This window comes from Lemur catta, chromosome 10 (assembly GCF_020740605.2).
Source record: "Lemur catta isolate mLemCat1 chromosome 10, mLemCat1.pri, whole genome shotgun sequence".
In the NCBI taxonomy this organism is placed as follows: Eukaryota; Metazoa; Chordata; class Mammalia; order Primates; family Lemuridae; genus Lemur; species Lemur catta.
Genome location: NC_059137.1, coordinates 35609042 through 35629932, shown reverse-complemented (window position 1 = coordinate 35629932; position 20891 = coordinate 35609042). Strand labels below are relative to the sequence as shown.

Sequence of the window (20891 nt, the reverse complement as noted above, 5' to 3'; positions counted from 1 at the left end):
TGTTGCCCGGGCTAGAGTGTAGTGGAGTCATTATAGCTCACTGCAACCTCAGCCTTCTGGGCTTAAGCCATCCTGCCTCAGCCTCCACAGTAGCTGGGACTATAGGCATGTGCCATGACACCCAGCTAATTTTTCTATTTTTTTAGTAGAGATGGGGTCTCACTCTTGCTCAGGCTGGTCTCAAATTTCTGAGCTCAAGCCATCCTCCCACCTAGGCCTTCCAGAGTGCTAGGATTACAGGCATGAGCCACCGTGCCCAGCCAGTTTTCCTTACATCTTAATATAATAATTGCTAATATTTATTGAGTACTTAGACAAGAATAGTATACCATTATAGTAGGTGCTCTTTGTATTTTATACTATGGTATAATATAAATAAAACTCTTAGGGTAGTACCTTTAAGAGTCAGGCCCTATTCTATGGGCTTTATGTTTTTTTAACTCCTTTAACCCATTTAATCTCCATACTAACCCTCCACAGTAGCTATTGTTATTGCTCCCATTTTGCAGGTGAAGCAACTGAGACACAGAATCATTAAGTAACTTGCCCAAGGTCAAACAACTAGAAAGTGTAGAACCAGGATTTGAACCCAGACAGAAGAGTTGTGGAATGGAATGGATCTGATAGTTCAGCTGGTTCAAGCTTAGGGCCTGTATCCTGTGCATCTGTAGCCTTTGTGCAAAGCATTGCTTGTCTGGTCTCTGTTGAAATAGCTACTGGAGTGGAGTTATGGAGAGGTGACATTGTGTTGTGGTAGAAAAACCCTGGGCTAGGAATGGAAAATGCCAGTCTTGGACAGATCACAGTAACTTTTCTGAGTCTTCGTTTTATCACTTCTAATATGGGTATTCTAATGCCAATCTCTTATGCATGTTTGGGTCATGTTTTGCCATTTTTAGAGTACCTTTACGTGTTGTATCATTCATCTGCCTGCCTTGCAGAGCTGTTATAGGATCAAATGAGTTATATGCAGAAGAGGTGTAAGAGATTATTGTTGCTTTTTGAAGTATTTGCTTTTCTTCCTCAGTTTTAGGTTTCATCAAGAGTGAACTATAAAAAGTAATTCAGATTTACTTTAATATTTAAAGTATAGATGCTGTTCTATAACTCTACACATGATCTCCTCCTACCATTTTCACACACAGCTCGAGAACCCAAGTATTGTATCCAATAGAAGTTAGATTCAGTTCTATTTTCTGCCCTAGTGAACAGGAAATGTAGTAGGTACGGATAATCAAAAATAATTGGCTAGATTTTGGTATGCATTTTTGTATTTAATTTAACTTGAGTGTTTGTGGCTGAGAATTCAGAGCATTTAAAGTATTGAGTCTCTTTGGAAAACCAAGCTTGAGATTAACCATGTTTCTGAGACATTTCATTCTCTCCAGTTCAGGAGCCCAGCAGAGATGCTAGTACCTCCTTCCTACCTTTCCTCCCTTTCCCGTACTTATTAATATCTTGTGGTAAAGGTACAGAGCAGGAGGCCATGGAAGAGAGGTTTTTTTTTTAGGGGAGTAACTTAAGATCATGGAGGGGACCCCCAAAATCTTTCCCTTCTTGCTTGAGCAATGATGACGTCAAGAAGATACCTAACTTGGTGTTAAAGTGTTTGGGCTTCTGAGGTTGAGACCATCCTGAAGGGGGAATCTATAGTTCTAGGAGCTGCAAAGGTCAAAGCAACACAGTGAAAATTTATTCTTAGCGCTTTGGACCTTCACAGTAGCACGAGTATTAACCCTTGCGGTCTCCATTTTCTCTGTAATCCAGGAAGTTGTGCTTATACCAGCCAGTAATGCAAGGCTGTCTCAGTCTGTTCAAGCTGCTATAACAAAATACAATAAGCTGGGTGGCTTATAAAGAACAGAAATTTATTTCTCACAGTTCTGGAGGCTGGGATATCCAAGATCAGGGAGCCAACAGCTTCGTTGTCTGGTGAGGGTCAACTTTCTGGTTCATAGAATGGCTCCTTTTTGCTGTGTCCTCACGTGGTGGAAGGGGAAAGGCAGCTCTCTGGGGCCTCTTTTATTAGGACACTAATTCCATTCATGAGGGCAGAGCCTACTCATGATCTGATCACTTCCTAAAGTACCCACTTCCTAATGGTGTTTAGGTTTCAACATATGGATTTTGAAGGGCCAAAGTTGTCTTTACTGTTTGTTTTCATGATGGCAGCATGACTCTCTCTTGAGCCTACCGTTACAAGCATGATGTTCAGAACCAGGGAAGGTCGTTATATTGCTCTGCCTTGGGCTAGGCAAACCTCTTTTATAATGTTTGGTTCTGAATGCCTCACCTTGAGGGTTAGTGACAACTTGGAGTGTGTGATCTAAAGAAAGGGCCAGAATGGTAAGGGGAGTTGATCATTAAAACTGGTTGAAGGAACTGGAAAAGAGAAGACTTTGCCTATGATAGGAATTTTCAAACTTCTGAAAGGCTCTTATAGTCTATAATTCTAGGCAATATAATTCTTATATTCATAATTCTAGGAAATAGAATTATGATTGTTAGTGAAAATAATTAACCATTTTTTGAGGACATACTTTGTTTCCATGTTGTACTGAAAATTCCCCATATGTTACATATATTGCAAGGCATGTACCATGTCTTTTACAGATGATGCAATTGAGACTTGGAGAGGTATAGTAACATGCTCAAGGTCACATGGTTATTAAGTGATGTTGAAATTAAAACCAAAGTTTGTCTAATTCCAAAGCCTTTTAGCTGTAAGGTTGTACTGACTCGCAGTGGAGAGAGATCACGGGGAGACAGACCTCAGACAACGGGAGGGAGAAGCTAACCATCCCAACTGTTCTGAGTCCCCTGGAGGGGAGGACTTTAAGCAGAAAGTAAAACATCACTTATTGGGGCTGTTGTGAAGAGAATTTTTATGTTGGAAAGATGAACTTTAAAATTATATTCCTTATGATTCTCTTCCCATATGATCTTATAAGTTCTTTTTCAGGTCCAGGCCAGGCCATTCCCACCTTTTTGATCTTGGTGATCCCTATTCAGTTCTGAGAACCCATTTCTGGACCCACCTTTGGTGAGGTGCCATCATGTAGGATCAGAATACTTGGGTAATTTCTATCCGTAACCAAAACAAAGTTCGTATAGAGGCTCTCACTTATTCTTTTTTAAAATTGTGCTTTGTGCTGGCACCTTCAGCATAGTAATGATTGTGCAGCATCTATGGCACCATTGTAAGGCCTCCTTGGATTGTGCTGAACCTAAAACATAACCTGAGGTTCAATATGCTACAAGTCTGAGTCACTCTTTTACTAGCCTATTGTACAGCCACTGATTTTAGCTGCCTAGTTGGCTGCTCTTTGATGAAAATGCCCGTGTGGGTCTTACAGTGTCCCTTGGCTGCGCAACAGAATTTTAACTATTAGTCAGATCATGATGGGATATGAAGAGCTGGGCAAGAGTTCATCTGGAAATGCTTGTTGTCATATGCGTGCATCTTAAAAAATTATGAAGACTGTTGATTTTTACCCAAGAGTTTGACAAATTCATGTTGTTTTTACATATTGGTGTTTGATTTTATAAAGTAGTTATGCTGATTTTAAAATTTCAAAGCTATAAGGTATTTGTAATTTTTGGTTAATAAGGTTTACACTTTTTTTTGTAGTTTATTCACCTTGATGATGATTGTGTAACAGAACTTTCTGTACATCACAGAAACAACAGGAAAACAATGGAGGATTTAATTTCATTGGTAAGAAAGACAACATGAATTTAAGAGTAGTATCTTTTGTTTCATTGTTCTTTATTTTATCAGTGCATTAAAAATAGTATAGCATTTTTCAGGCCTAAGATTTTATTATGGGTATAAATATTGCATTTATTTTATATTTATACATGACTTCTGCTCGGTTATTTTCTGCTGTCTGCTGAATATCTTCTTTAAAAATGAACACTCTACACTTAAGACACTGATGATAGAGAATTATAGTGAAAAAATAATTAAAAAACAGAACAAACTAGTCCACAGAGGATCAGCAGAGTTCTAATTTTTACCCCTTTAAAGTTCTCTAACAGACAACTATGATTCTGCTGTGGAAATGAGGTAAACACAAAGCAGTTTTCTTCTAACCTAAAAGCAACTAGCATCACATCGCCCCCAAGCTTATGAACCAAATACCATGAAATCATAATTAAGATTTCTGGTGTTGGATCATTTTAGCTCTTTCAGGTGCTCAATCTCTAGATCATACCTGTGTTTTTTTCTAGAGATGGGGCATTTTCAGCTGCTTCTGAGTGCAGTCTAACGCAGTGGGCAAGGATTGTACCTAGCTTTGCTCCTGGCCCAGTCTTTCATCATCTATGATTTATATTTGTTTTTTCTGTTCTTTAACTTGCAAAGTAGAATCCTTAAGCAATTTTTTTTCTTTTGGCTAAACAAAGCTTTTCAGTGAGGATGAAATATAAAAGAATTCTTTTGAATGACATAATAAGCAAAGGTTCTGGAATGTGTCTGGAAAATGGAAATGTAATTTACTTTTTCATGGGTAATGCCTTTAAGATAATGGCAAGATATATCAGGTCCTTAGTCTTTTATCAATTTAAGTTGCCATTTAAGCAATCTAAAAATAATTGTAGAACTTTTTTCTTGGGATGATCTTTAATAGAAGATAATATTTCAGATACCAAAAATTTTTGTTATAGAAATTTTTGAATACCTAAAAACATAGAATAGTGTAATAACACTTGGGTTTCCATGTTCTCATCATCCAGTTTCAACAGTTAATAACATTTTGCCAATTTTATCTGTATCCCAGCACCCTCTCTCATTTACCCTTTCCAGGTGGGGTATTTCAAAGCAAATCACAGACATCATGTCATTTTATCCAGGAAAAATTTAGTGTGGGATTCACAAACTTTTAAAACCTGAATATTAAAAGTAACATCATTGAAAAAAAGAATCATTGAAAAAAATAAGTCTTTCAAATGGTATCTTTTATGAGGTCTTTACCTACAATTTTCAAACTCAAAAGTGAAATGGAAATATGAATGAATTGCTTTCCTTCTGATGGAAAAAACATATAGATAATGAAGCATATTAGAGGTTGTTTTCTGGTGCTACATCTCTAAAGCTCTTCTTAGTTATTCTGAAAGTTAAGTGTGACTAACACAGAATGCAGTGAGGACCGTAATAGTTTTTCTTCCTTTGTACTCTCATTCTTTTTTCTTTTTCTCTTTCTCTCTCTGTTTCTTTTCTTTCTTTCTCTCTCTCTCTTTTCCTTTCTCTCTCTCTCTTTCTCTCCTTTCCTTCTCTTCTCTTCCTTCTCCTCCCTTTCTTTTGGCAGGGTCTCACTCTGTTGCCCAGGCTAGAGTGTAATAGCGTGATCATAGAGCTCTCTGCAACCTCTCACACCTGGGCTCAAGTGACCCTCCTGCCTCAGCTTCCCAAGTGGCTAGGACTACCGGTGTGCACCACCATGCCTGGCTAATTTTTTAAAATCAATTTTTGTGGAGACAGAGTCTCACTGTGTTGCCCAGGCTAGTCTCAAACTCTTGGCCTCAAGTGGTCCTCCTGCCTTGGCCTCCCAATCTTCTTTCATCCTTAAATGCCTGTTTGTACTTAAGTTCCAGAAGAATTTAGGCTATTCACTCTAGATCAGAGATTCTCATCTTGGTTGTACTATGCAATCACCTGGGAACTTTTAAAATAATCTAGATTTATAACTCTCACACCCAGAAGTTATGATTCAGTTGGCCTGGGATATGGCCAAGGCATCAGAATTTTTAAAAGCATCGCAAATGATTGTGATATGCAGCCAGGAGTTGAAAAGCACTGCTCTAGTGTCTTGCTATTCAAAACGTGGTCTAGGACCAGCAGCATCAGTATCCCTTTGGTGCTTGTTAGAAATGCCTCACACCTACTGAATCGGAATCTGCATCTTAATCCCCAAGTGATTCATATGTACATTAAAGCTTGAGAATTATTAGTCCAGGTCCATTGTTCTCAACCAGGAGTGATTTTGCCCATATAGAGATATTTGGCAATGTCTAGAGACGTTTTAAATTGTCACAACCGAGGGGTGTGTGTTACTACTGGCATCTAGTGGGTAGAGGCCAGGGATGCTGCTAAACATCCTACAATGCACAGAAGAGCCCCTTGCAACAAAGAATTATCCAGGTCAGATGTCAATAGTGGCAAGGCTAAGAAACCCTGGTCTAGGTACTCTCAGAGAATTCATGTTGCCTCTTCGTACTTTCCAATTTGAAGAGCCTCAAGAAAACCAAGTTTGAGATTAGCTTGGTCTGTTAACTTTTTTTTAAGGCATCTTGGAAGCCCTGCCTTTACTTTTGGGGCTGATTAGGCAGGACAGAGAGAGGTTAGTTCATTGTGGGTCCATGCTGGTATGGTGCTGCTGATCTTTGTGTGTACAAAGAGAGGGAGAAACAATATTATTCTCAAACATTTGACTCCTAGAGAACTCCCACTTTTATGTTGAATACAGGAGAACTCTGAACTGATTTTTATATGCAGTAGTCAGAGTCTCACATATCTCATGATTTTGAGTGATCTAATTGTAGCCTTTTGAGATTCCCAACAGTGGTGCTAGAGCTTCCAGCTTATTGCTTTCCTTACTTTCTCCGTTCTGCCAGACGTGAGTGGCTCTAGATTGTGGGAACAGCCAGTCATCTGGTAGGAAACTTCACTAAGGGTCACATGTTCATATGAGAACCTAGTCAGATCAAGACAGATCCCTTTCCTCCACCCTGGCGATGCAAATAGCCATGTGTGTAAAGATTGAGAGCTTCAGGAGGAGGGTCAGGGGAAGGGTAGTGGGCCACCCTCGATTTCTTTGCCGCTCTGGACTAGTAGCTGCCTCTCCTCAGCCCAGCTGCCTTAGAACTTCTTTAACATTTAACTGGAGATTTTGAAATGGATTTAGTTTTCTAGAAATGGAAGCTTCTTTCTAATAGGTAAACCTATCACTTTACTTTCAGACATTTGATTTTCATAAGAGGGAATTGCCTATAAGATCAGGGAGACATTTGTGGATTGACATCACCTGAAAACTAATATGTTGATTTATCTGTTATTGAACACAGAACTTGCCTGTGTATCTTATCATAATGAGCAGTGTACTGTGGCTATGGCAAAAAGTTATAAAAAGAATGCTTTTTGCTTAGGGAAAAGGAGGGCGGTAAAACTCCTAGGCATGTTTAAAGAACTCAGCACTATCTGGGATTTGTTTACAGTGCCGTTATTGATAAGAAAGTGACACAATGCCATTATTGATAAGTGGCAACTTGTTTCTTATCCATTGTTTCTAATTAGTTTATGACATCTCTTTCAAAAAGGCAGCTATCATACCTGAGACTATAGATGTGGGATGGGAAAAAAAACACTTTAATGTAGTTTTTGGAAAGTGGAGAGTGATTACATAGTTTTCATCCAGTTCCCAATACCTTCTCTGTGAAGCTTTTTCTTTCCTTTCTTTCCCTCATCCTGTCTGGACTGAAGAAAACATTCCATAATAATATGTCACAGTATTTTATGCTTGCTGTTATGCAAATTTAAAATCATATGATTATGGCCATCTAAAATATTAACTGATAAAATGTATTAACAAAAACAAAGTTGGTAGTTGACTTTTTTCAGTCATGTACTTTGTGAGGGGGATACGTAGCATTAAAGATTATTAAATATTATTAAAATTTAATACTTTGGTAGGGCAGAGAGTCTCATAGTCTTATGAGTACATTATTTAGAAATTTTCAGTTAAGCATGGTAGATTGATGAGAAAAGCCCACAAGGTAATGAGCAGCTGCATCCTACACACAGACCCTCTAATCAACTGTGTGATATAATTCTTCACTTTTAAATAGAAACAGACAACCAAAGATTGCCAGAAATTTGAGGATAACTTCTAATATGAAAGTTAGAGATCAAAACAAATGGAGTAGGGTAGAGGGAGGAAAGAAGGAAAAATAAAGATACTGAGAAAAAAATGGATAATGCAGGGAATGGAAGAAAATGGCTAAAAACCACTAATTAATATTCTCAGAGATAAGAGAAGCTATTTCATTCTTGAAATAAGAGTAAGATGAGTAAAAAGGAAGATTCCAAGAGATAACTCTTAAAAATCTAAAATGTGACCACAGAAATTAAAAACTCAGTAGAAATGTTTGAAAATGAAGTTAATGTGAAATCTTTTAAAAGTAGAACCTAAAGACAAAGAGATGCAAAAATAGAAGAGAAGGGGTAAGAATGGTCTAACCTACAAATAATAGAAGTGACAGGAAGACAAAACAGAGAAGAAAGAGGGAAAGAAAGAATCAAAGAAATAATACAAGAAGAAATATTCCAGAACTGAAGGATATGAGTTTCTAAGAATGAAGAGGCTTAATCAGGGCTTGGCACAATGGATGAAAATAGATTCACACCAGGGCCTGTTCTAGTAGAATTTCAGAAAACTGGGTAAGAAAACAAGATTCAGAAAGTACTCAGAGATAAAAACAAAAGGTCGTACACAAAGGCCTGGGAATCAGAAAGACTAGATTTTTCAGTAGCTATACGAGAATCAAGAAGACCATAATTCCATAAAAACTGAAAATTATTAACCTAGACTTCTATACTAAGCCAAACCCCAGAATGAAGAGTGAGGACAGAATGCAATCATTTATCAGCCATGCAGGAACTCAAAAAATTTACCTTCCATGCATGTATCCTCAGGAAGTTACTGGAGGATGTGTTTCACCAAAACAAGAAAATAAACCAAGAAAGAGGAATACTTAGGATCTAGGAAACTGGAGGTACATCATAGGATAGAGGTGACAGGAATTCCTAGACTGACAATTGAGTAGCAGGCTGAGAAAGAAGCCAGTCTAGAGTAGAGCATGGAATACAAACATCAGGTGGAATGTCTCCAAGAGAAGGGGGAAAGCAGGTTAGTGGATATGTGTGAATATGTTGAGAGGGGGTAAAGAGTATTGGAGAGTGTGGGGTTGAATTTGTAAGGAGAATAACTGACTCTTTTATTTTTAACTTCAGGAAAAACAAAGTTATAAAAAAAAAAGAACTGCAAGAATAGCACCCTGTGTGGTTTAGCTGCAGGGCTGATATTCAGCCAGTATGGCCATATTGGTTGTTAAAATATTAGAGTATTTATATGATGATTGATAAGTAATCACTACCTCCCTGTTGCCCTGTTATCTCCCTTGAACACCCTGGGTACCACCTTCTCCCCTCATCTTGCAATTAAAAGGTTAATAATTGGCAAGACAGGGGTCTCTCAGGACCCTACTGACCTCTTGGCCTCTGTTCTGATTGGTTGGGGTCAGGGTACCAATTAAATATTTTGAACATTAGCCCTATTTAGTTGTGAATACTATTTATGTAATCATAATAATATAAATATTGATTTAGCTAAAACTTGTGATAAAATTATAGTAGGAGGGAGGATCCAGGGAGGAGATTTGTGGGGAAGGGAGGAAGTTGTAGGAGACCTAAATTCTCATTTTTCATACTAGGAAATTTATAGATAATCTCTGAAGCTGAAAAAAATTTAAAGCTATATAAGCACTTAATTTAGAAACACAGAATTATTAAATAATAGCAGAAGGAAAAGCTAAAAGTGTTTAAAAGTGGTTCCTTCTGGAAAGTCGATGTTGTCTATGTGTGGAAATGTACAGGGGATTGTTACTTTTCATTGCATGGCTTGTAAAGCTATTGGCTTTTTAAATTCTGAATGTCTATTACATTTAGGAAAAAAATTAATTTTAAATAAAACATTATTTCAACAAACAACTTTAGTTTTCTAAACAATTTGATCTCCTCTTTCTCTAGTGGCAATACGATCACCTCACAGCTACCTATCTTGTACTTCTAACCAAGAAGGCTCGGGGAAAACCAGTTCGTTTAAGGCTTCCTTCTTTTTCCTGTGGACAAGCCAGTGCTTCCCCATTCACAGACATCAAGGTAAACGTTAGAGCCTTTTATGTGAACACCTGCTGGTCTTGCCATGTGTCTACCCTGTTTATGAGTAGATACACCACTGGGAAAGTAAACTTTCTGGTGTCAAGGAGCTAGAGGAAAGACATTTTATGATTTAAACATTTTTGATGAGAAAAATGTGAAGTTCTGAACTTGAACTATAAAATTTTGGAGTTAAGACAACATTTTACAAATCTCATCCCCTACCATTCCTTTTTTTTTTTCATAAAAGCAATTCTTGATTGTTGTAGAAAAATTTTAAGCGACAGATGAACTGAAAGGAAAATAGAAGTTACCTATAAACCTATTAGCTTTAGATGATATTTAATAGTTAATATTTACTGTGTCTTTTCAGTTGTTTTTTTAGTGTGCTTGTTCATATAATTTATGTACATTCAAATGCTTTTAAAGAACACAGTATTGAATTGTAGTGAACAATTTAAAAATTATTGGGAATAAGATCTGTGAACATAGGATATATTGTACTTTATATGACATGGAATGTTTTGATATTTATATTAAGAGTATATTTTTTGTTTTTAAATTTGCATTCCTTTATGGAGATTGGGCAGTTTCATGTTTATTAGTCTCTGTGTTTCTTCCTGTGTTTTTGTTTTGTTTTTGTTTTGAACAGTAGCTATAACTTATGCAACTCAAATTCCTTGTAAGAGAGTTAGTTATAACCAAATTATTTTTCTCTATTTTGTTGTCTTTGTCTCAGTTTTGTCATGGACGTTTAGAATGGTGGAAAAGTGTTGCATATTTGGAAGCTCCATGTCATTCCTAAATGCTTTCATTTGCCTTCTGGTTTTTGTGTGATTCTTTGTATCTTCCATGGCTTAAAATTCAGCTATACAAGTGCTATGCCAGCTGTGTATGGAACTTTGTAATGTAATCCTCCCCAGATTAATTCAGGTTGCAATTTAAATAATTTTAGCACTAGGGAACTGTACTTTTGTTTTCTTCAGAGAGAAGTTGGTTCTCTTTATGGAATCCAAGATAACCGAAATGACTGTGTGGATGAGGTTATTATTATTTTTTTCTATAGGTCTCAAAACTGTAAAACAAAAAATGTTAAAATGTCACCTCTTTCACAATCTTTTGTTGAACCCTCCCCATGCCCCCAAATTCCTTTAACACCTCATTTAGGTCTCTTTTTGACATTTGCAATCATGTACCACAGGTATAGTGGGGTCCTATGTCCCTGCCTTCCTTATTTCCTTCTCAACTGGTGTTTTCACCAAACAAAGGACTAAAAGTGTCAGTGCAAGTGGCTATTGTGTTAAGAAGTTTCTGAAGGAAAACAATCTTATTCCTGGGATGGTTTTCTAGTCTATTCTTGGAAAGTTTTATTAAGCTGGTGAATACCCCATGCCCAGGCAGATCTTTTGTATCTGAGCTACATGAAGCAGCTCATCACCCATTCTGCTCACATTGCCAAGCCCTTTAAACTTTCAGATTCAAGTAACACATTTGGGTCTAGGAGGATGCAAAACCAAGAACTTTGCTTCTAATCGAGGTAATTTCAGAAAGGTATTAGATACCTCTATACTTAGGATAATCATTTTAGCTAAAATTTAAAATTGATAACACCCCACTTAAGAGGTCTGAGCCATTGGATTTTCTTATCTCTGAATTGGCTTGGTCTCAATTGAGCTGCATATATGATTTGTAAAGTAGCCAAGTAGAAAATATCTGGGAAGATATTTACTCTTATCTTCCATCTACTACATAACAAGCATTTACCTAATAATTTAATTATTTGGGCAGTCATATTAATCAATTTTTATGACACATCGAGAGGCATTTTAATGATAAGAAATGAAGTAGAAATAAAAGTTTGAGTTCTTTTCTGATCATTATGCAATATGCAAATTATTGATACTTAAGGCAAGCCACATAGTCTTTTTATACTGTTCTCCCCCTTGATAGAATCACCCTTTTTCTCTGAGTTGTTGTTTATAAAAAAGTAAGTAATCCTGAACCACCAATCAATAAATGACACTTTCAGTGAAACAGTAATTCAGTCTGATCCTAGAATCACAAAAGACCATATCATCTTCAACATCATTAGCATTTTCAGGCCCCATGCTAGTCTCTTGGGAAACAAGTATAAAGTGGTGTACTTGCTCTCTAATAGTCAAGTTGAGGCATGACATATATATGAATAACACTACATCGTAGTGGATGATAGGGGCCAGAGGAATGTCTAGAAGTGTGCTGTGGGGGCTTTAGAGGATGGGAGTCATCACCATGGGAGATCTAAACTGAACAGTCAAGTTTAGAAAAGTGGAAAAGAAGGAGCACAATATTCAAGGCAAGATAAATGGAATTATTGTGCTTGATCTATTCTGTTGACAGTGGCTAGACCTGATTGGTTAAAAAGAAGAGTTCAAGTAGAGGAAGAGTGATAGAGACAGAGTAAGTGAGCTGAAAAGGTAGGCAAGAGCTAGATTGTAGAGAACCTAGAAATGCCATGCCAGAGTTTTAGATGTTGTGCAATAGGAAATGGAGATTTTTGAGCAAGAGAGAGAGACATGACTATGATTTTGAAAAATTTATCCAGTGGTGTATAGAATCATTCATTCAGTTAGGGGTGATGTATGTGCTGTTACTCCCTACTGTAGTACCAGTGACAGCCCTCATTCGTACAATACTGTACTTTCCCCACCAAGTCTAGGCTTAGCTTTAAGATTTTTCTTAGCCTGGCACTCCATGCAGCCAGTTGTAATTGATGGTAGTTGACACTCCTGGAGAATTCTGTCATCCTTGGTTGAGAAGGTGGAAAGATTAGTGGCAGAGACCATATTGTCTGTTTGAATAATCCGGATATGAGAAGATTTGTCCTTGAACTAGGATAGTGGCAGTGGGACTGGTAAAGAAGGCTGGGGTATAAGAAATTCAAGTAAAATTACCTCGCCAGGTTAACAAGAAGTTCAGAGAAAAGGAAGGAGGGAGAAATAAAAAATCCAAATATACCCCCACAGTCTTGAATTCAGGGTATATCTAATACACCCTTAGTTTATAGAGGGGGAAGACTGACAGAAAATAAATTATTCATGGTAGTGTTAACATACATATGTCACAAATGTCCTATCCCTGGGAGATCTTTGGTAAGGCTAATTATTTCTGGTAGAAACTATTCTGTATTTCTTACAGCTGAGAAACCCGTATTTCAAAGTCATTTCCCCTCCATCTCTTCTGCTCTGTCAGATCTTTTTATTTGTAAATTTGCAAAGGACGTGTCTTGTATTATAGTGATTATGTGATAATGATAAGATAGGCAGCATGCCATATAACACAAGAATGTTGCAAGATATATTATTTGAGAGTCAGAGATTTTCCTATCATAAATTGACCTAAAATTTTCTGACTTCCTGTTTCACGTACTGGATAGTGAGCTTCCTCAATAACAGTCTCTCATTTGTTTCTGCTTTCAGGGTCTTGCCCTGTGCCTGAAATATACTAAAGTTGTGTGCCACATAATGACATTTTGATTAATGTTGGACCACATATACAATGGTAGTCCCATAAGATTACAATGCTATATTTTTAGTGTACCTTTTCTGTGTTTAGATATGTTTAGATACACAAATACTTACCATTGTGTTACAATTGCCTACAGTATTCAATACGGTAACATGCTGTACAGGTATATAGCCTAAGGAGCAGCAGGCTATCCCATATAGCCTAACGTGTAGTAGGCTATACTATCTATGTTTGTGTTAAGTATGCTCTGATGTTTGTACAATGACAAAATCGCCTAACAATGCATTCCTCAGGATGTATCCTTGTCATTAAGTGACGCATAACTGTATTCTAAAAATTGAATCACAGTGCTATTGTTTTTTCATCGAATAGTCAAAGAATCTGAGTCTGGAAGATGTGACCACAAGTGATGAAAGAAATGTGGCTGGATTAATAGACTATGAATGGTATGAAGATAATTTATCAACAGCTGTGGCTACTCCCCAAACATCACAGGTTGGTAATTTTTATTATTATTTAAAGCAGAATATATTGTCTCAATTATAAAAACAACTAGACTAACAGGAAACCAAGTGGGTGCTTGCAAATTTAATGAATCCCTAAACCATTGAAAACATTAATGATATATTATTGGAATACAAATGAAAGGGAAGTCAGTTATTTCCAAGTTGAAGAAAGCTGATGATTCCATTTTTGGATTACTGCTCCTTTTTTTTCCTTTTCCTTTTTTTAAAATGAGGTATGATTTACATGTAGTTAAATAATTAAATTCACTCTTTTTAGTATGCAGTCCTGTGTGTTTTGACAAATGCATACAGTTGTGTAACCACCACCAGCATTAAGATATAGAGCAGTTCCATTGCTTCTCAAAATTTTCTCAAGCCTCTTTGTGGTCCACCCCCACTCCCCAGCTCTGAGCAGCAATTAATCTGTTTTTCTTTCCTTTTGATAATCTTTTCATCCCACTTGAAGTTTGTTGAGCTTCTTAGATGTGTAGATGAATGTTTATTATCAAATTTGGGAAGTTTTTCGCCATTATTTTTCAAATCTATTTTTTTTGCCCCATTCTATGTCTTCTGTCTTCTGGGGCTTATGTGTATATTGGCACACTTGATGGTGCCCTGCAGTTCTCTGAGACTGTTCATTTTTCTTTATTCCTTTTTTCTCTCTGTTCTTCAGACTAGGTAATTTAAATGAATTTTTTCCTGAGTTTCCAATTCTTTTTTCTGCCTACTAAAAATGATAGTGAACCCTTCTAGTAAGTTTTTTGTTATTTTTATTGTACTTTTCAACTCCAGAATTTCTGTCTGGTTCTTTTTAATAATTTTATCTCTTTATTGATACTCTCTGTTGTGACATTGTTTTTACACTTTCCTCAGTTCTTTAGATAATGGTTTCCTTTTGTTCTTTGAACATATTTAAAAATTGATTTAAAAGTCTTGCCTGGTAAGTCCAATGTCTGGGCTTCTTCAGGGACACTTTCTGTTGACTGCTTTTCTTCCCTGTACATGGGCCATACTTTCTTATTAATTTGCAAGTCTATGTCTTATAATTTTTTTGTTGTTGAAAACTGAACATTTCAAATAATATAATGTGGCAACTTTGGTAATCAGATTTACCTCCCTCCTCAGGATTTGGTGGTGTTGCTCTTTGTTGTTTGTTTAGTGACTTTTCTAAACTATCTCTGTAAAGTCTGTTTACTTTGTTGTATTTGGCTACAGAAGTCTCTGCTCATTTAGCATAGTGATCAGCTAATGCTTGGAGAGATTTTCTTAGATGCCAGGAATCAGTAAGTCTTTCAGGCTTTTTAAGCGACTCTGTATACATCTGGGGTATGTCTTCAACTCTCAGCCAGGCACTTGACAACTCTGTCTTAGCTTTCGCTTCCTGTTTGCACAGAACCTCAAGGTCAGCTCGAGGTGAGAGCTTAGAGTCTTCTCAGATCTTTCCTGAGTAAATGCAGTCTTTGGCGTCAGTGCAGTCCCATACATGTATTAATACGTGGCCTTCTAGATTCCCAGGTATATTTCATAGCTTTTTGAAGTCACTATGGACATCTTATTTTTCAGCTTTCCTTTAATCTTTTTGGTTAGTCTACTGCAGTGGTCCCCAGCCTTTTTGGCACCAGGGACCATTTTCATGGAAGATAATTTTTGCATGGACTGGGGAGTGGAGGGATTGTTTTGGTATGATTTAAGTGTATGACATTTATTGTGCACTTTATTTCTATTATTATTATGACATTGTAATATATAATGAAATCATTATATAACTCACCATAATGCAGAATAAAGCAGGAGCCCTGAGCTAGTTTTTCTGCAACTAGGTAGTCCCATCTGAGGGTGATAGGAGACAGTGAGTGATCGATCTGACAGGAGGCAGAGCTCAGGCAATGATGCCAGCAATGGGGAGCGGCTTTAAATATAGATGCAACTTTGCTTGCTCGCGGCCTGCCACTCACCTCCTGCTGTGTGGCCCAATTCCTGACAGGCCACAGACGGGTACTGGTCTATGGCCTTGGGGTTGGGGACAGGAGCCTTAGGACACTTAATCTCTGATTACCATTCCTAAATTACATGCTAGTGATGTGTCCAGTGTTTTAGCTCTCTAATTTTTTTAGCTTTTTATTTTGAAATATTTATGGATTCACAGGAAGTTATTCAAGATAATTACTCCACTCTCTTCTTGCTTCTATTGTTGCTGTTGAGAAATCAGTGTCAAACTAGTTTCTTTCTAGTTAGTCTGTCTTTTCTCTCTGGCACCTTTCAGGATCTTCTCTTTATTTTTGGTGTTGTGGAGTTTCTCCATTAGGGCTGCTACATTGTACAACTCCAGGGAACAGACACCATCTGTGTGCTGTCTGTGTGGATAGTGTCCTCTAGAGTTGTATAACCTGGGAATTATAGATGTGGATTTCTTTTTATTTATCCTATTTATGATTCATTGTGCTTCCTATATATGAGGATTTGTATCTTTAATCAATTTTGGAAAATTCCTTGAATAATTGCTTCTTTAGCATTGTCCATATTATCTATCTCTGGAACTTAGAATAGGCATATGTTAGACTATCTCACTTCATTTTCCACTTACCTTAAATCATCTGTCTATATCCCATATCCTTTTCTACCTGGGCTACATTCTGGATAATGTTTTCAAATTTATTTTCCTATTCAGAAATTCTCTTTTTATGTCTGTCTAATCTGTTATTTGATATGTCTATTGAGTTTTTTACTTTTATCATTATATTTTTTATTTCTAGAGGTTTTTATTCTTTTTCAAATCTATTTGAACATTTTTAGTCTCTTTCTTTTCTCATGTTTTTAATTTCTTTCATTATTTTAAACGTGAACATATTTATGTTCTATATTTGATAGTTTTAGTATCTGACATCTTTATGGTCTGATTGTACGTACTGGTTTTATTTTTGTGTGCTGACTTTTGCTCATAGTGCTTACATCTTCTGGAATTTTTGTTATAGGTTCATTTTTCTTTGAACTCTGTGGGAATTCTTTGAGGCTTGGGTTAAGTGTTGAGGGCTTGGATTGGGTTGTATTTAAGCTTATTTTTCAGCTAGGAACCATGTTTGCTTCTACCAGTTTCCTGGGGAACAACCAATTTAGGATGACTTTAAATTAAATTTAGGCTGAAGTCCCTTCTGGGACCATGCAGGTAGTACTAATTTGGACTTTGTACCTATGTGAAGACTGTCCTTTGGTTATTTACAAATTATTAAAAGAGACTTTTTTTCCTCCCCCAGATCCAAGGCCAAGACAGACATATTTTCTCCCTGATTCCCTTTAAAGGGCAGATTTATATTTAATTCACGCTTTCATTTTAATTATAGCCCCTCCTGACTTCACATGGGAGCTTTGGATCTAGCTTACTACCTTGTATAGGCCTAAGGCTTCTGTGACTGTTAAAACTCTTGCTGTAGGTTATCAGAGATAGTAGGCAGATGCCCTTAGGGCAGCAGAAAGTTTCAACCTTGGTTACATCTTTGGATTCATGCTCATGTTTTTAGTTTGGCCTCTGAGGATTTTCCTTCCTCTTTTGCAAGCTCAACCATAAATTTGAAAGGATTAAAATTTCCTTTTATTCAACATTTCTGTTAGAATATTTTAACATGTTTTTTCTGCTCTAATCAAAGACTAAATTTTTTTACTTGGTACATATTATAGGCAAACCATGGCAATCTAGGTGTGGGAAGCATTTCTTAGGGATTTATTTGAGGCCTGGGATCTGGGTATGTTCAAACTTTTGGCCTGAAGAAACATGTTGAAAATTACCTGTCAGTAAAACAGACTAAAGTGATCTACATGTACTAAAGAGACCTGAATATACATTTTCAAACTTCCTGGTATTGCCAATAATGTCTTTTTGATAATATTCTATTTTAATAAAAATAGTGCAAGGTAATTTGCAAATTATTAAGGCATATTGTAAAAGAAATTGACTTTTCTTCTTCAATGTGCTTTATCCAGTAACTTTTTTTTTTTTCCAGTTTAACAGGCATTGGACAGAATCAAATGGGCTGGAATCGAAATCATTAACTCCAGTATTATGCAAAACATCTGCAAATAAATTAAAGAACAAAGAGAATGTATATACTCCTAAGTCTGCTGTAAAGAATGAAGAGTACTTTGTAATTCCTGAGCCAAAGACTCCAGCTAATAAGAACCAGCATAAGAGAGAAATACTTACCACACCAAATTGTTATACTACACCCTCAAAAGGTATTTGCTAAGTATATTAAGCAGTGCTAAAAAACTTCAAATTTCATACTTCTTACCGTATTAAATAAACACATAGTAGGTCAGAAATCATTAATGTTGCTCTCAGAAATTTCTAGAAGTCAAGCTGATTTTTTATCATGTTATTTGCATTAGTTGAAATGAAAGCATATTAGTTAACCTCTAATTTTTCTGAAATGATACTAAGTTTTTCTCTTTTTCACGTTTATAAAATTGAATTATAGCATCTTAGAGTATCAAAGCTGAAAAGCAAGTTAGGGCTTATCTAATCCAACTCCTTTTTTCACAGCTAAGGAACCTGAGAGTCAGAGGAGGGATGTGATTTGTCCAAGGTCACATATCCAGGTTTAGACCTTGCTTGCCCATTTATTCCCATTTTTAATGACTCAAGCTGAAGTCTCTACTGAGCCCTTCTTGCGCATCTGGATCTCCAGTTCTGGTGTCTGGTCCTATTCTGCCCTGTTGTATTTACTGCACATGCCCAGCAGCAGGGAAAATCTGTGATGCCCTTATGGATATTTATGTGTATGTCCAGATACCACAGCTCCCTCATTTCCCTTGGTTTCCTTTTCTGTTTAATTATCACCAGTTATTTAAACTGTTTTCTTTGTGACTCCTCAATGTTTTTGGTTGTGGGCCTAATCTGAACATAGTCTATTTTGTCAGTGTGCCTCTTAAAATATAATGCCTAGACCTGAACTCAGCTTTCTGGGAGTGGGTCTCTCTAGGATAAGATGGTAAGTGTTGGGACAGGAGAGACTTTGCCATGTTTATTGCAGCATGGCATAGTACGTAGTGGAGGCCATATTTGTTGGCTGGCACATAGTAGGTATTTGATGCCTAGTACAGAGTAGGGGCCATATTTGTTGAATGAAAGAATAAGAGAGAGTCTGAAGGAATTTTATTTACCGTGATCTAGTCTATGTGACATTTTAAAATATTTAAACTTTATTAGCCTTTTTTCCAGCAATTGTGACCTTCTCTATTGTATTACGTAGATCCTAATGAACCTAAACTCTGAAGCATTGCCATGTGAACTGCTGCTAAACTGCATCCTGCATTGTGCTGATGGGGCTGATAGCCAGTTCAAAAGATCAACTTCTTATCCATAAAGATATTATGGAAGATTTGTTAGAATATTTGCTAGAAGTCCCATTATTATGTTAATGATTGTCTCAGTCTGTTTCATGTTGCTATAAAGAAATACCTGAGGCTGGGCAATTTGTAAAGAAAAGAGGTTTATTTGGCTCACAGTTCTGCAGGCTGTTTAAGAAGCATGGTCTGGCATCTGCTTCTGGTAAGAACTTCAGGAAGCTTCTACTCATGGTGGAAGGGGAAGAGGAGCTGGTATCACATGGCAGGAGGAAGGAAGCAAGGGAGAGGAAAGAGGGGTGCCATGCTCTTTTAAACAACCAGCTCTCATGTGAACTAATAGAGTAAGAACTCACTCATTCTTTCAAGGATGGCATCAAGACACTCATGAGGAATCCACCCCCATGACCCAAACACCTCCCACTGGGCCCTACCTCCAACATTGGAGATCAAATTTCAATATGAGATTTAGAGGGGACAAATATCCCAATTATATCAATGACATTCTCCATTTTATCAACTCAATACTTTCCAAAAAAATGTGAGGCCAGTTTGGTGTGATGATGTGTGTTTGTGTATGTGGCTGCCTGGGATTGTTGTGAGGGTTCAGTGGGATAATGTTTGCACGTGGTAGGACCTCAGTAGTAGCTGCTATTTCATTTTTTTCCCAACAAGAGGGTCTCTTTCTCTTTTGTTATTTCTCTTGATATAACTATAGCTTCCTTTGTGAATCATGGGATTGGGCAGGGAGAGAAGATAGACCTTAAGCTTACCTTGGCTCATTAAGGGCTTCTTTTTTAAAACTTTTTGTTGCTATAGTCCCTTCCATTATTGATAGTTTTTACTTTTTATGTAACTCTGAAGGTTTTGCAATATAGGCAGTGTGAAATTTATTTTGTAATCTTGAAGTACCACAGTTTATATACCTTGTCTCTGTGAGAAAGATTGTGTTGATCAAAAGCTATTATTGGCTGTTTTTCTTTAAACATAAGAACCACCTAAGGGAGCAAGTGGCTGAAGCCACAATTGATAGCTTCCATTAGCACTTTGCATTTTACTTTCACTGTGAGTTATTTTTTACAGAAACATTAATTTCATTTTTGTGACTCCTGTACAATCCAGGCAGTGACAGTTTGTTGAAAGGCAACTATGTGTGGTGGTAGATACTGTCAGTATACAAAGATGAAAACTGTTTTCACAGATATTTCTGGTTGCTCTTATTTTCTAGTTCTTATAGAACTAGAGAGAATAGGCTGGGCACAGTGGCTCAGGCCTGTAAGCCTAGCACTCTGGGAGGCTGAGGTATGAGGATCACTTGAGCTCAGGAGTTTGAGAACAGCCCAAACAAGAGCAAGACCCTTCTCTACTAAAAATAGAAAAAATTAGCTAGGCATGGTGGTGTGTGCCTGTAGTCCCAGCTACTAGGGAGGCTGAGGCAGGAAGATCACTTGGGCCCAGGAGCTTGAGGTTGAGTGAGCTATGATGACGCCACTGTACTCCAGCCGGGGCGACAAAATGAGACCCTGTCTCAAAAAAAAAAAAAAAAAAAAAAAAAGCCTAGAGAGAATAAAGCTAAATAGTCATAAATAAAACCAAACTCCTGATCT

The 20891-nt window shown here is 37.0% G+C and overlaps 1 protein-coding gene across 2 annotated transcripts in view; it reads left to right on the top strand.

The window, feature by feature from the left end:
• The window catches only part of MELK (maternal embryonic leucine zipper kinase), a 66761-nt gene that overhangs the window by 37240 nt on the left and 8630 nt on the right, over nt 1–20891 (top strand). For both annotated transcript variants that reach the window (XM_045562415.1, XM_045562416.1), the window contains exons 11-14: nt 3632–3718; nt 9806–9937; nt 13814–13936; nt 17943–18174. In XM_045562415.1, coding sequence (XP_045418371.1) covers nt 3632–3718; nt 9806–9937; nt 13814–13936; nt 17943–18174 — 574 coding nt within the window. The remainder of the gene's footprint in view (nt 1–3631; nt 3719–9805; nt 9938–13813; nt 13937–17942; nt 18175–20891) is intronic.